This window comes from Rhinopithecus roxellana, chromosome 10, assembly GCF_007565055.1.
Source record: "Rhinopithecus roxellana isolate Shanxi Qingling chromosome 10, ASM756505v1, whole genome shotgun sequence".
NCBI classification, from domain to species: domain Eukaryota; kingdom Metazoa; phylum Chordata; class Mammalia; order Primates; family Cercopithecidae; genus Rhinopithecus; species Rhinopithecus roxellana.
In genome coordinates, this window is record NC_044558.1 from 27,442,837 (window position 1) to 27,458,154 (window position 15,318).

General features: G+C 36.6%; 1 protein-coding gene across 2 annotated transcripts in view; it reads left to right on the plus strand.

The window, feature by feature from the left end:
* The window catches only part of NAV3 (neuron navigator 3), a 392,378-nt gene that overhangs the window by 274,000 nt on the left and 103,060 nt on the right, over positions 1-15,318 (plus strand). For both annotated transcript variants that reach the window (XM_010359591.2, XM_010359593.2), the window contains exons 13-15: positions 11,120-11,252; positions 12,723-12,993; positions 13,941-14,649. In XM_010359591.2, the coding sequence (XP_010357893.1) occupies positions 11,120-11,252; positions 12,723-12,993; positions 13,941-14,649 (1,113 nt within the window). The remainder of the gene's footprint in view (positions 1-11,119; positions 11,253-12,722; positions 12,994-13,940; positions 14,650-15,318) is intronic.

Sequence of the window (15,318 nt, forward strand, 5' to 3'; positions counted from 1 at the left end):
CTTCCCTTGATATATGAAAATAATGGTACTTGGTACAAACAGAAGATAAGATTGAAATGATGCTTTGAGTCCTCTCAATCGATTCTTTTTTCCTACACTTTCCCCAAAATTGTTTTATGCCTATATTGTAGGAAAGCATACAAGAGACCTAGAGTCTTTTTTCTTTCATCACTTTCTAGTCAACCGCAAATCCTATCATTTTTACTGCAAAATGTATCTTGAAACTCCCTTCTTTTGATTTACTTGTAACTCCCCATCAAAAACTGAAGAACGTCACAGTAATTCATTAAGCTCCCCTCTTGCACTCTACCTTTAATATATTTATAGCACTCAAGTGTTTTTAAAACGTATCTGCTTATGTCATTTTACTGCTCAATACTATTGTACTTCTAAGATACTCTAATTTCTTAGCACTGTATATAAAATCCTTTAAGGGCTGCCCTGCTCACCTTTTCAGCCTTAGAACTATGTATTTTCTTTTGCCTGCTGTACTTGAACCATTGGTTCTTGATTTTTGTTACTTCCAGGATTTTACACTTATTTTTATAATAAATGTGAAATACACTTTTGACAATATTTACAAATATTTCTTATTTTTTTTTTATTGCTCTTTCCCCTAATGTTTAGTCTTCATTTGCCTGCTTAATGGCTATCTAAAGTTATCTCCTCAAAGAAGCAGTTCTTTATTCACCCAAATCTTCTAGTCCCTCTCTGGAGTTTTCTTCTCACTTAATCCCCTTGGTTTTTGCCACAATTTGTAAGAATTTGCAATTTGGAGTGTTAGAATGAGGGAATGAATCATAGGTAATGACTATGGTTTGTGATTATGTAAGCCTGGATTCATTATTGATTTATTCCATAAACATGGAGTCACTACATTTAGTCAAATGCCAATCTTGGGCAGTGAGACTCTGAAAGAGAATCTGCTTCCCCTACCCTAAACCACAAAGTGAAACAACTCAGAATGTACATAAATTACAGAGTGGAAGCACACTAGAAGTAAACACAGATGTGGAAGAGGTAAAGTGTCCTTGAAAATCATGGAAAGATTCATAAAGGGAATGACATTTTAACTGGATTCTAGACCAGTTATTCAAGCTCCACCAGGTTGCACAGTTAATGAGCAGTGACAGGATGACATACCTTAGAAGGTGAAAGGAATCTTTTTTAAACCACTGTAAAAGTCATGTACATATGCATTTTATAGGTCAAGAGGAATGTATTTAACATAAAATCATTTTAGTTTATCAGTGTTTATATAGACTTAGGTTTTTCTGATTCAAAACCTCTTTTAATGACTTGTGCTTTTCTTCATGGTAATAAAACATTTTCCCAGGAAGTGCTGAATAAATCTTCCTTAAAATACATTTTATTGCTTTCTATCAATGACCCTGAAGTAATACAGAATTTACACTTCAGTGGTTGCAGTGCTCAAACTTGACAGGCAGTGCACTATGTTTGCTGATATAAGAGGTCTGATATAGGGCTAAGTGGTTTTGTGATCATTTAGTTTTCAGGAGAAAATAATTGACTTAGCATTTTGATACTAAAACCCAAAGCCTAACAGTTAATTCTTGGTGTTTTAAATTATTATTGCAAAGATTATTGTGCCTAATAACATGAAAATATTTTATATAATATTTTAAAAGTATATCTCTTTCTTGGTATTATTTAAATTACCATAAAAATGGGGAGAAAAGTTATACTGAAATGCAATAGGATGTTTTAAAAGTGGTCCTTTGATTTTCTTAAGTGTTTCCTAGTTTTCCTCTGTAAACAAGAAGTGTACCCACAAGTTTTCACGAGATGGTCTCATGAATATCTAAGGTTACAGTCCATAGTCTCATCTGAGACAAGGAAAGTCCCTTCCACCTATGAGCCTGTAAAATCAAAAGCAAGCTAGTTACTTCCTAGATACAATGGGAGTGCAGGTATTGGGTAAACACAGCTGTTCCAAATGGGAGAAATTGGCCAAAATAAATGGGTTATAGGGCACTGCAAGTCCGAAATCCAGCTGGGCAGTCAAATTTTAAAGACCACCTCAGCCTGGACTTTATTGTTTATATCACTATAAAAATTTTTGTCAAAGCCATTCAACAAGTCTCTACTCCAAACTTTCCCACATTTTCCTGTCTTGTTCTGAGCCCTCCAAATTGTTCCAAAATGATCTCTTTTGACTACATGTCTCACATCCAGGACATGCTGATGCAAGAGATAGGTTCCCGTGATCTTTGGCAGCTCTGCCCCTGTGACTTTGCAGGGTGTAGCACCCCTCCTGGCTGCTTTCACAGGGTGGTATTGAGTGTCTGTGTCTTTTCCAGGAACAAGGTGCAGGCTGTTGGTGGACCTACCATTCTGGGGTTTGGAGGATGATGGCCCTCTTCTCACAGCTCCACTGAGCCGTGCCCCAGCAGGGACTCTGTGGGGGCTCTGACCCCAAATTTCCCTTCTGCACTGCCCTGGCAGAGATTCTTCATGAGGGCCCCTCCCCTGCAGCACACTTTTTCCTGGGCGTCCAGGCATTTCCATACATCTTCTGAAATCTAGGTGGAGGTTCCCAAACCTCGATTCTTGACTTCAGTGCACCTGCAGGCTCTACACCACGTGGAACCTGCCAAGGTTTGGGGCTTGCACCATCAGAAACCATGGGCTGAGCTGAACCTTGGTCCCTTTTAGCAATGATTGGAGACACAGGGCACCAAGTCCCTAGGTTACACACAGCAAGGGCACCCTGGGCCTGGCCCACAAAATCATTTTTTCCCCCACACTTCTGGGTCGGTAAAGGGCAGGGCTGCCATGAAGACCTGTGACATGCCCTGGAGACATTTTCCCCATTGTCTTGGGGATTAACCTTGGTTCCTTGTTACTTATGCAGATTTCTGCAACCCACTTGAATTTCTCCTCAAAAAATGGGTTTTTCTTTCCTACTGCATCATCAGGCTGTAAATTTTCTGAACTTCTATGCTGTTTCCCTTTTAAAATGCAATGCTTTAACAACACCCAAGTCACCTCTTGAATGCTTTGCTGCTTAGAAATTTCTTCTGCCAGATACCCTAAATCATCTCTCTCAAGTTCAGAGTTCCACAAATCTCTAGGGCGGGGGCAAAATGCCACCAGTCTCTTTGCTAAAACATAACAAGAGTCGCCTTTGCTCCAGTTCCCAACAAGTTCCTCATCTCCGAGACCACCTCAGCCTGGACTTTATTGTTTATATCACTATAAAAATTTTTGTCAAAGCCATTCAAAATAAATGCTTACATTGAAAAAGTAGAAATATTTAAAAATTAACAACCTAACAATGTGCCTGAAGAAGCTAGAAAATCAAGAACAAATCAAACCCAAAATCAGCAGAAAAGAAGCAATAATAAACATCAGAAAAGAACTAAATCAAATAGAGACTAAAGCAATACAAAGGATGGACAAAACCAAAATTTGGTTATTCAAAAAGATAAATAAAATTGATAAACCACTAGATAGACTAAGCAAGGAAACAGAATATCCAAATAAACACAATCAAAAATGATAAAGGAGGCGTTACAACTGATAGCACAGAAATAAAAATAATCATCAGAGACTATTATGAACAACTGTATTCTGATAAATGGAAAATATAGAGAAATAGATAAATTCCTAGAAACATACAACCTATCAAGTTGTTGAATCGGGAAGAAATAGAAAACCTGAACATATCAATAATGAGTAGCAAAATCGAATCAGTAATAAAAATGTCTCCCAACTTTTTTAAAGACTCGGACCAGATAAAATCACAGCCTAATTCTACCAATCATGCAAAGAAGAATACCAGTCCTCTTGACACTCTTCCAAAAACTCAGAGGAAGGAATTCTCTCTGGCTCATTCTACATGACCAGTATCACCTTGAAACAAAAACCTGACAAGGACACGACAAAAAGAAAACTACAGGCCAATATCCATGATGAATACCAATGCAAAAGTCATCAACAAAATACTAGCAAACCGAATCCAACAGCACCTCAAAAAGATAATATACCACAATCCAGTGGGGTTTGTATCAAGGATATAAATATGACTCAACATAAACAAATCAATAAATATGATAAACATTTTCACAGAGTATAAGACAAATGAATATATGATCATCTCAATAGATGCAGAAAAAAATTTTGATAAAATTCAGCATCTCTTCGTGATAAAAACTCTAAAACTTGGCATAGAAGAAACATACCTCAACATAATAAAGGCCATATGTGACAAACTCAGAGCTAATATCATACAGAATGGGAAAAAGTTTAAAGGCTTTCCTCTAAGAACTGGAACAAGACAAGGATGCAAACTATCACCAGTCGTATCCACATAGTACTAGAAGTCCTAGCCAAAACAATCAGACAAGCAAAAGAAATAAAAAGTATCTGAATTGGAAAGAAATCCTCTTTGCTGATGATATGGTTTTGTGTCTAGAAAATACTAAAAACTCCAGCAAAAGCCTCTTAGATTTGATTAATTAATTCAGGAAAGTTTCAGGATACAAAATCAAAATACAAAAGTCAGTAACATTTCCATAGCCCAATAATAAAATCGCTAAGAAAGAAATCAAGAAAGTGATCCCGTTTAAATTAGTTACAAAAAGTTAAAATACCTGGGACTAAATCAAGGAAGTAAAAGTTCTCTACATGAAAAACTACAAAATACTGATGAAAGAAATTAAAGATTAAACAAACAAACTGAAAAACATCCCATGTTTATGGATCAAAAGAATTAATATCATTAAAATGACCATACTTCCCAAAACAATTTCCACATTCAATGCAATTTCTACAAATTACCAATGTCATATTTCATAGAATTAGAATAATCCTAAAATTTCTATGGAATGAAAATAGAGCCCAAATAGCCAAAGGAATTCTGAATATAAAGAACAAATCTGGTCCTGACTTAACCACTATGCAATCTATGCATGTAACAAAATTGCACATGGATTTTATCAATTTGTACAAGTAAAAAAATATAAAAAAGAACAAAGCTGGAAGCTATAGTAACCAAAACACCACGGTATTTGTAGACAAATGGAATGGAATAGAAGGCTCAGAAATAAAGCCATATATATATATACACACACACACACATGTGTATATACACACATATGTATATACACACATATGTAATACACGTATGTATATACACACATATATATAATGTTTTCTACATGTTCTAATATTTATATTCCATTCCATTATACATATTCCATTTCTGTATATAGGTTACATAGAATTGGAAGACTATCTGCCATTAAAAAGAATGAAATCCTGTCATTTGCAGCAACATGGCTGAAACTGGAGTTCATTATCTTGAGTGAAATAATCTAAGTACAAATAGATAAATATCACATGTTCTCACTTAGATGTGGGAGCTAAATAACTTGATTACATGGAGGTGGAGAATGGAAAGGTAGGTAAGAAACAGAGACTGGAGAGGATGAATGGAGGGTAGGAGGGAAGATGAAGAAAAGAGAGTTAAAAGGTATAAACATACAGTTAAGAGAAATAAATTCAATGCTTGATAACAGAGTACAGTGACTACAGTTAACAAAATTTATTATACTCAGGTGATGAACACCTACTTGATCACTACGCAATTATATACATGTAACAAAATCACTATGCACTATATACATGTAATATTTAAATTTGTACAAATAAAAATAATAAAATACTAATCCAATATCATTCACTGACGATATTAACTCAGGTGGTTAGGCATTAAGTCAATACTACTATAAGAACCACTTCTTGTTTATGTTAATGCCATGTAGAATGAAATAAAATTCACTAAAATCCAAAAAATTAGAAAAACTATTAAAACTCAATAATATTAAGACAACCCAATAAATATGTGGTCTAAGGATTTGAACATACATGTCACCAAAAATATATACAAATTTCTAATAAATACATGTGACAATGTTTAACATCATTAGTCATCAGAGAAATGCAAAATAAAATGGTAAGGAGATACTACTAGACAGGCTTTTACAGAGACTGACAATACCAAGTATTGACAAGGATATGGAGTAACTGAAATTCTCATTCCTTGTGGTAAGAATGTACAATTATATAATCACATTGAAAAAACAAGTTTTCAGTTGCTTTATTCACCCAAAATATATGTCTTTTGGGAAAAAAAAAAATTCCAGTTTGTGGGTTGCCTTCTCATTCTCTTGATATATGTCTTTTCAAAGAGTCTGAGCTTTGCTTTATACAATGGTCATCAAAGTGTGTATATTTGTGTTTTTATAATTTATATGCATATATTCCTGTGAAAAGATACTGTATGTGTTGTTCAACATATACAAATATAATAAGAAAGATATAAAGAAATACATATATAGTAAAGAAATATATATTTTTAAATTTATTAATGTATTTATTGGGGTTCTACGTTGCAAACTAATTTAAGAATTTAAACTATAGTAGAAGATTCTCATTTATTGGGATGATTAGAACCAGCCTTTTTACATGCTATTAGTGAATCATAGCCCTAGGGCTTTGCTGTTATCTCAACTGATACCTCTGACACTTGAAATTAGAGGCCAGATATCTGCCCGTGCTGACAGAAAATAATTGAATAATTTGCTAGATAATAGAAAAGAAGAAAATGACTCTGCCACCTTGCTTGCCAGAAGATAGTTTTTCTCATTTGTGACCTCTTGGCTATCAATGATAGATAGTCCCTGTGCTGCATGTTATAGGTGTTCATAAGAGAATCTGGGAATGTGAGCTTTTTATATTCTATTTTTGGGTGGTAAAGGTCATTGTATTAGTCTGTTCTTAAACGACTAATTAAGACATACCCCAGGTTGGGTAATTTATGAAAGAAAGAGGTTTAATTTACTCACAGTTCAACATGACTGGGGAGGCCTCAGGAAAGTTATAATGATGGGGGAAGGGGAAGCACACATGTCCTTCACATGATAGCAGGAAAGATAATGAGTAAAAGGGGGGAAAGCCCCTTATAAAAGTATCAAATCCCATGAGAACTCACTCTCACGAGAACACAATTAGAGTAACTGCCCCCATTACTCAATTACCTCCCACAACACATGAGGATTATGGGAACTACAGTCCCACCAGGTCCCTCCCACAACACATGAGGATTATGGGAACTACAGTCAAGATGAGATTTGGGTGGGGACACAGCCATACTATTTAATTCTACCTCTGACCCCTCCCAAATCTCATGTTCTCACAATTCAAAACGCAATCATGCCCTTCCAACAGTCCCCCACAAAGTCTTAACACATTTCAGTATTAACACAAAAATCCAAGTCCAAAGTCTCATCCGAGACAAGGCAAGTCCCTTCTGCCTATGAGCCTGTAAATTCGAAAGCAAGTTAGCTACTTCCTAGATACAAAGGGGGTGCAGTCATTGGGTAAATATACACATTCCAAATGGGAGAAATTGGCCAAAACCAAGGGACTACAGACCTCACGGAAGTCCAAAATCCAATAGGGCAGTCATTAAACCTTAAAGTTCCAAAATTATCTCCTTTGATTTCATATCTCACACCTAGGTCGTGATGATGCACGAGGTGGGCTCCCACGGCTTTGGGCAGCTCCACTTCTGTGGCTTTGCATGGTACAGAACCCCCTCTAGGCTGCTTTTACAAGCTAGTGTTGAGTGCCTGCAGCTTTTCCTAGGGACATGGGTGCAAGCTGTAGGTGGATCTACCATTATGTGGCCTGGAGGATGGTGGCCTTCATCTCACAGCTCCACTAGGCAGTACCCCAGTGGGAACTCTGTGTGGGGGCTCTGATCCCACATTTCCCTTCCACACCGCCCTAGCAGAGGTTCACCATGAGGGCTCCACCCCTACAGCAAACTTCTGCCTGAACATCCGAGCATTTCCTTATATCTTCTGGAATGTAGGCGGAGGTTTCCAGACCTCAATTGTTGACTGTGCAAATGTAGGCTCAACACCCTGTGGAAGCTGGCAGAGCTTGGGGCTTTCCTCTTCTGAAGCCATGGCCTTAGCTGTACCTTGGCCCCTGTTAGCCAAAGCTGGAGCAGCTTGGGTTGCAGGGCACCAAGTCCCTATGGTGCATATGGCAGGGGGGCCCTGAACCCAGCCCACTGAAACAATTTTTCCCTCCTAGGATTCTGGACCTGCAATGAGTAGGGTTGCCACAAAAGTCTCTGACGTGCCCTGGAGATATTTTCCCTGTTGTCTTATTAATATTGGGCTCATTGTTACTTATGTAAATTTCTGCAGCAGACTTGAATTTCTTCTAACAAAATGAGTTTTTCTTTTCTATTGCATCATCAGGTTGCAAATTTTTAAAACTTTTATGCTCTGCTTCCCCTTTAAAAATAAGTTCCAGTTCCAAACCATATCTTTGTGGATACATAAAACTGAATGCTTTTAACAGCACCCAAATCATATCTTGAACACTTTACTGCTCAGAAATATCTTCCACCAGATACCCTAAATTATCTCTCTCAAGTTCAAAGTACCACAGATCTCTAGGGTAGGGGCAAAATGCCACCAGTCTCTTTGCTAAAGCATAACAAGAGTCACCTTTGCTCCAGTTCCCAACAAGTTCCTCATTTCCATCTGAGACCACCTCAGCCTGGATTTCATTGTCCATATCATTATCAGCATATTGGTCAAAGCCATTCAACAAGTCTCTAGGAAGTTTCAAACTTTCCCACATCTTCCTGTCTTTTTCTGATACCTCCAAGTTGTTCCAACTTCTGTCTGTTACCCAGTTGCAAAATTACTTCCACATTTTTGGGTATCTTTACAGCAATGCCCCATTCCTGGTACCAATTTACTGTATTAGTTTATTCTCATGCTGATAATAAAGACATACCAAAAGCTGGGTAATTTATAAAGAAAAGAGATTTAATTGATACACAGTTCAGCATGGCTGGGGAGTCCTCAGGAAATATAATCATGGTGGAAGGGGAAACAAACACATCCTTTTTTACATGGTGGCAGGGAGGAGAAGAATGAGAATAAGTGGGGAAGAAACCTTTATAAATCATCAGATCTCATGAGAACTCACGTGAAGATTATGGGAACTACAATTCAAGAGGAGATTTGGGTGTGAAAACAGTCAAAACATGTCAGTCATGAATGAGAGTTTATCAAATTAAGATGTGGGGAAGATTTTTAAAAGATTTGAGCAACTACAGATGACAGATATGTGCTATAGTAGTGCAAGATACCATTTTGCTCTTATTAAAAATATAATTGTTATTGATAATCTGAGTTATGTCATTGATAATTATGATGCATTATGCTCTCAGCAGCTAAAACTTCAAGCAAAATATACACCTAGGAGGAATCAGTCTTAACAAGAATTCTATAAATTTAATTTTCTTTTTTTTTCTGATAATTACATTTTAGTTGACTTCATATGTGATCTAAATACATTACCATTACTTTGGACTTATGATGTAGCTCTTAAAGTATGTATAGAAGACCAGATAAAGTATCAGTTCACCATTTCTTTGTAGTTTGTGCTTTCATGATGAATATTCTCTTCAATGTACAGATTATTTACAGGCACCTTTTTAATCCATGTGTCCATTTTATGAGACTTAGCTTTTGTCTGTATATAATGTGTTTATTCAGTGTGCATGGATTAATTTGAGAGAGCATAGGTAAGGGTATCTTTACAGCAGTGCTCCACTCCTGGTACCAATTTACTATATCAGTTTATTCTCATGCTACTAATGAAGACTATACATCACAATAACCTGAGAACCAGCCAGTAAGTGAGAGAACTGTGGTCCACCTTTTCATTGTGGAGCTCTCATTTTCCTTCAGCTTATGCTGCTTATTCAACATTATTTCTGCATGATCTAATGCACTCACTAAATGAAGGTGCCTATGTTATCCTCCATGTGATATTAATACAGCCTATTTAATTTATCCTTCTTTAGATTAAAAATAAATATGTAGTCATGTGCCACAGAATGACACTTCAGTTATTTGGTCATTGAAGGACCACATATATTACTGTGGTCCCATAAGATTATAATAACATATTTTTCCTGTACCTTTTCTTTGTTCAGATATGTTCTGATACACAAATGCTTACCATTGTGTTAGAGTTACCTGCAGTATTCAGTACATGTTGTACACGTTTCTAGCCTGGGAGCAACAGGCTATACCACATAGCCTAGGTGTGCAGTTAAGTTATACCATCTAGGTTTGTATAAATACACTCTATGACATTCTCACCATGAACAAAATCACCTAATGATGCATTTCTCAAAATATGTCCCTGTTGTTAATACAGTATGTAACAATACAGTTAGTTAGTACAATATGTAATACATGATTATATTCAGAATTTCAACTATTTCTCTTATATTTCAGATCGATTTTCTTGTGCACTGTGTGGCACAGGGGCATTTCATTTTAGTAACCACTGTTTGGGAAAGGAGAACTCTTTGAAGGATATTGAGCAAGGTTGTAACATGGCCAGATGTGAATTTTTGATCAGTGACTCCATGTTAGCAGAAAAAGTTTTATTGGGAAAGATCAAAAGCATGAAGGCCAGATACACGGATGGAAATGTGAGGGATCGCAGGACAGATGCTATGATTGAATGAATCTCAATGTTCTTGGTGATCAAAGAATAATGAGACTCATCCAATAAGACTCTGTGAATGATTGAAAGTAGTTCCTAAGCTAGGAGGAATAATGATGAATGATTTTCTGGTTCTGACTACAGCACAGGTTTTTGATTTTTAGAACAAAGAATAAATTTGTACATGCTTTACGATTCCTGGTTCAGTTTTTAGTGATAAAAAAGTCAGCTGTAATATTATTCTTTCATGATACCATGCGGTACTTGTATCAGTGATTTCATTCATTCCATACACATTCTTCTGGAATGTGGATGCTGCTCTAGACACTGATTCTTTCTAAATATCAGATAAGGTTTTTCTCAGGTAGACCCTCTGTTCATATACATATGATTTTCCCAAAATGGGAAGTAAATGACTTTTCATAAGATTAAAAAAAAAAGATTGTCTTAATAATACATTGTGAATGTTGTGTGGAAATGTAGGTGACTCGCATTGTGCATCCTGTGTTTGATTCACTGCTCTTGCATGTCTTGCCTTTAGCTGGGATGACAGCAGTTCAGTGAGCAGTGGTCTCAGTGACACACTTGATAACATCAGCACTGATGACCTGAACACCACATCCTCTGTCAGCTCTTACTCCAACATCACCGTCCCCTCCAGGAAAAACACTCAGGTGAGAATTACCGCCTTTCTTTTTACAGTATTTCTGCCAGTTTCTTCCCCCAAATTACTTAATATTAGATTAAGGTATAGCACAAACTCTTAATCCAAAATTAATACAGACACTGGAAAATGCAGAGATAATAAGGACTCCCTTTGCCACTCCTGAACCCTGAAGTGTCTTTAATCTTAGTCTTTCCTAAAGCCACAACCCTTAGGAGGAACAACAATGTGCACTTCAGCCAATTTTGAATAAACAGAAGCAGCTTACACATATATATATGTAATATGTATGTGATATATATGTAATATATGTACCGTATAGCCTGGTGGTATAGTTATCTGTACAAATATATTTATTTATTGTTAATATACTATATTATATATAGTATATAAGTATGTATTTATATATACTTAATATATATTTTATATATGTATATAATATATTATATTATTTATATTACATATTATATATAAATACAAATATAAAATATATAAATACACAATATATATTAATAGATATATTTTATATATTGTATAAATATATTTTATGTATTTAATATATTAATAATGAACTACTACATTTGTATAGATAACACCACCAAGTTATATGGTATGTATATATTAATATATAATAATTCTATATTAATATAGTAACATATCAATACTTAATATAATATATATTCAATTGATTACAATCTAATTCAGAAAGATTTATGTTGCCATATCTCTCCTTATAATATTGTTATATTTGTTTTATTTTTTTGAGACGGAGTCTCGCTCTGTCCCCCGGGCGGGAGTGCAGTGGCCGGATCTCAGCTCACTGCAAGCTCCGCCTCCTGGGTTTACGCCATTCTCCTACCTCAGCCTCCTGAGTAGCTGGGACTACAGGCGCCCACCACCTTGCCCGGCTAGTTTTTGTGTGTGTGTGTGTGTGTGTGTGTGTGTTTTAGTAGAGACGGGATTTCACCAGTGTTAGCCAGGATGGTCTCGATCTCCTGACCTCGTGATCCGCCCGTCTTGGCCTCCCAAAGTGCTGGCATTACAGGCTTGAGCCACCGCGCCCGGCCGATATATTTGTTTAAAAATCCAACAAGTATTTTCATAGTCTAATTTTAGATAGTTCTTGATTAATTTTGTATGATCGCTGAAATACATCACTGGATCTCTTGTGAATGATAAATCAAAAATGGACATTACATCATTAAGTTCTAGCTCGTCTTACTACTTCTTACTACATTTGATATAGAAAATTTCTACCTTTCTGTAGCGTTTAATTAGTGTTTTCTGCACATATTTATTCTGCCATTCTCTAATATCTGCAAGTGGAAATTATGTGGCTAAAATTAATAAAATTTAAGTGAAGATAGATCAAAATAGAATCTCTGGATTTATCCAGTTATCTGAAAGTGCATTTCATTGCCTTAATTCATACTTTATAAATTTTTCTACATAAAGTTTTTCTGTATATTTGTCTTTATAGCTGAAGACAGATTCAGAGAAACGCTCCACCGCAGATGAGACCTGGGATAGTCCTGAGGAACTGAAAAAACCAGAAGAAGATTTTGACAGCCATGGGGATGCTGGTGGCAAGTGGAAGACTGTGTCCTCTGGACTTCCTGAAGATCCGGAGAAGGCAGGGCAGAAAGCTTCCCTATCTGTTTCACAGACAGGTTCCTGGAGAAGAGGCATGTCTGCCCAAGGAGGGGCACAATCTAGGCAGAAAGCTGGAACAAGTGCACTCAAAACTCCTGGTAGGCTTGTCGTTTGGTAGCTGTTATGCAAAAGTGCTTTACTTTATTGTTTCCATTCAGTCTTTGTTTTCTCTAACAATAGCATTTCTAAAATAGCAAATGCTTATCCATATTAAACATGGAGTCGAATAGTTAAATAGATTTTTTATCTACATTTCACAAACTCGTCATAGAAGCCCAAGTAGGGCCTGTATCTAGGCATTCTCTGGAGAGCCCCCTCACAAACTAGGGGTGCTGTATGCCTTACTTTTCCAGAGTTATTTCTGGTCATAGGAAAATAAGATTAGGTTGCTAAAGCAACAATGAAGTTCTGTCATTGTTGTTCTGAGACATTGACATCTTTGACATTAATCAAAGTTTGGAACTTTTACCCTAAATATGCCACTGAATTTCACTGCAGACTCTGAGAGGAAAAAGCAATGACACTAATCAGTTGGAATGCTGGAGATTTGAAGCACTGTCTGTGTATTAGACTTCACGAAAGAAGAGAATAAAATAATTCTTCAAAATTGTACCATACTTTTTAAAAAAGACTCTCGCCCTGTTTTTAAAATAGTGCCTAATTAGAAATAGTGCCACCTGAAGCACTAATTAACAGGGTTCTCCAAATGTGATCATCTCACAGATATTCAGATGAATTCTTTTTCTAGTAATTAGCTTGATAGGATTAAGTGTTGTCCTTTTAAAGAGAGTTGCAAAATAAAAGACATTAACAAATAGCAAAACATATGTTTTCATTTTATCTCTTCTATCATAATGTTTCTTCTAACAGCCAAATTTTTGCAGCTATGCACTCAGTCCTCTCAGTATGTTAGAGTATTGATCTAAGGCAATACATTTAGGAAGGGAAGTAATGTAAAGAAGCATTCACATTTTACACATTGTTTCATGAAGTGTGGTGATATCGAACTGTACAGGCACACATATTTGTATTTCTCATTAATTAGGGAAAACCGATGATGCCAAAGCGTCTGAGAAAGGAAAAGCTCCCCTAAAAGGATCATCTCTACAAAGGTCTCCTTCAGATGCAGGAAAAAGCAGTGGAGATGAAGGGAAAAAGCCCCCCTCGGGCATTGGAAGATCGACTGCCACCAGCTCCTTTGGCTTTAAGAAACCAAGTGGAGTAGGGTCATCTGCCATGATCACTAGCAGTGGAGCAACCATAACAAGTGGCTCTGCAACACTGGGTAAAATTCCAAAATCTGCTGCCATTGGCGGGAAGTCAAATGCAGGGAGAAAAACCAGTTTGGACGGTTCACAGAATCAGGATGATGTTGTGCTACATGTTAGCTCAAAGACTACCTTACAATATCGCAGCTTGCCCCGCCCTTCAAAGTCCAGCACCAGTGGCATTCCTGGCCGAGGTGGCCACAGATCCAGTACCAGCAGTATTGATTCCAACGTCAGCAGCAAGTCTGCTGGGGCCACCACCTCAAAACTGAGAGAACCAACTAAAATTGGGTCAGGGCGCTCAAGTCCTGTCACCGTCAACCAAACAGACAAGGAAAAGGAAAAAGTAGCAGTCTCAGATTCAGAAAGTGTTTCTTTGTCAGGTTCCCCCAAATCCAGCCCCACTTCTGCCAGCGCCTGTGGTGCACAAGGTCTCAGGCAGCCAGGATCCAAGTATCCAGATATTGCCTCACCCACATTTCGAAGGTAAGGTTGTATAAAATGATGCTGGAAAAATATAAAGGATAAGTATGTGTTAGACAAATGTATTACATATAAATGTGTGTGTGTGTGTATATATATGAATATATATTCTAAATACGTATAAGGTACATATATATCTTAGAATTCTTTAAAGTACACAGTGAGTTCTATGAAGCTTATATAAACAGTTAACAAAAAAAATAGTTCTCATTGTGAGAAACAGTCAAACTTCAAAATTTCACTGTCATTATAATATTAGCAACACAAAAAACATCTAAGAGACTTAAAAACTGATGGTAATATCTAAATGTAGTGATAAGGCAAAGTAGTAGCTTGTAAAATTTCTATAGATTTCCGTTCCTCCTTTTCACATTAAAAATTAAAACCAAATAGGTTTTTATGACTGTTGGCATTCATTTCCAGTGTCATTTTCTTGCTGGCTCTTAATGAGTTGGTGATCATGAATGTAGATGAAGTTGTTTTCCTTGTAACGGATTACATTGGACAGATTTATACAGTATCATAGCTTGACACATTAAAGACAATCAAGAGATGACAGAATTTGAAACTGTTCCAATATTTGGTACAGTATCACAACTGAAGAGTGGGCTAAGCTTTCTAACTCTTCATCTGCTTTCTTTGACATGACTCTGGTAAGGATCATGACTTGGT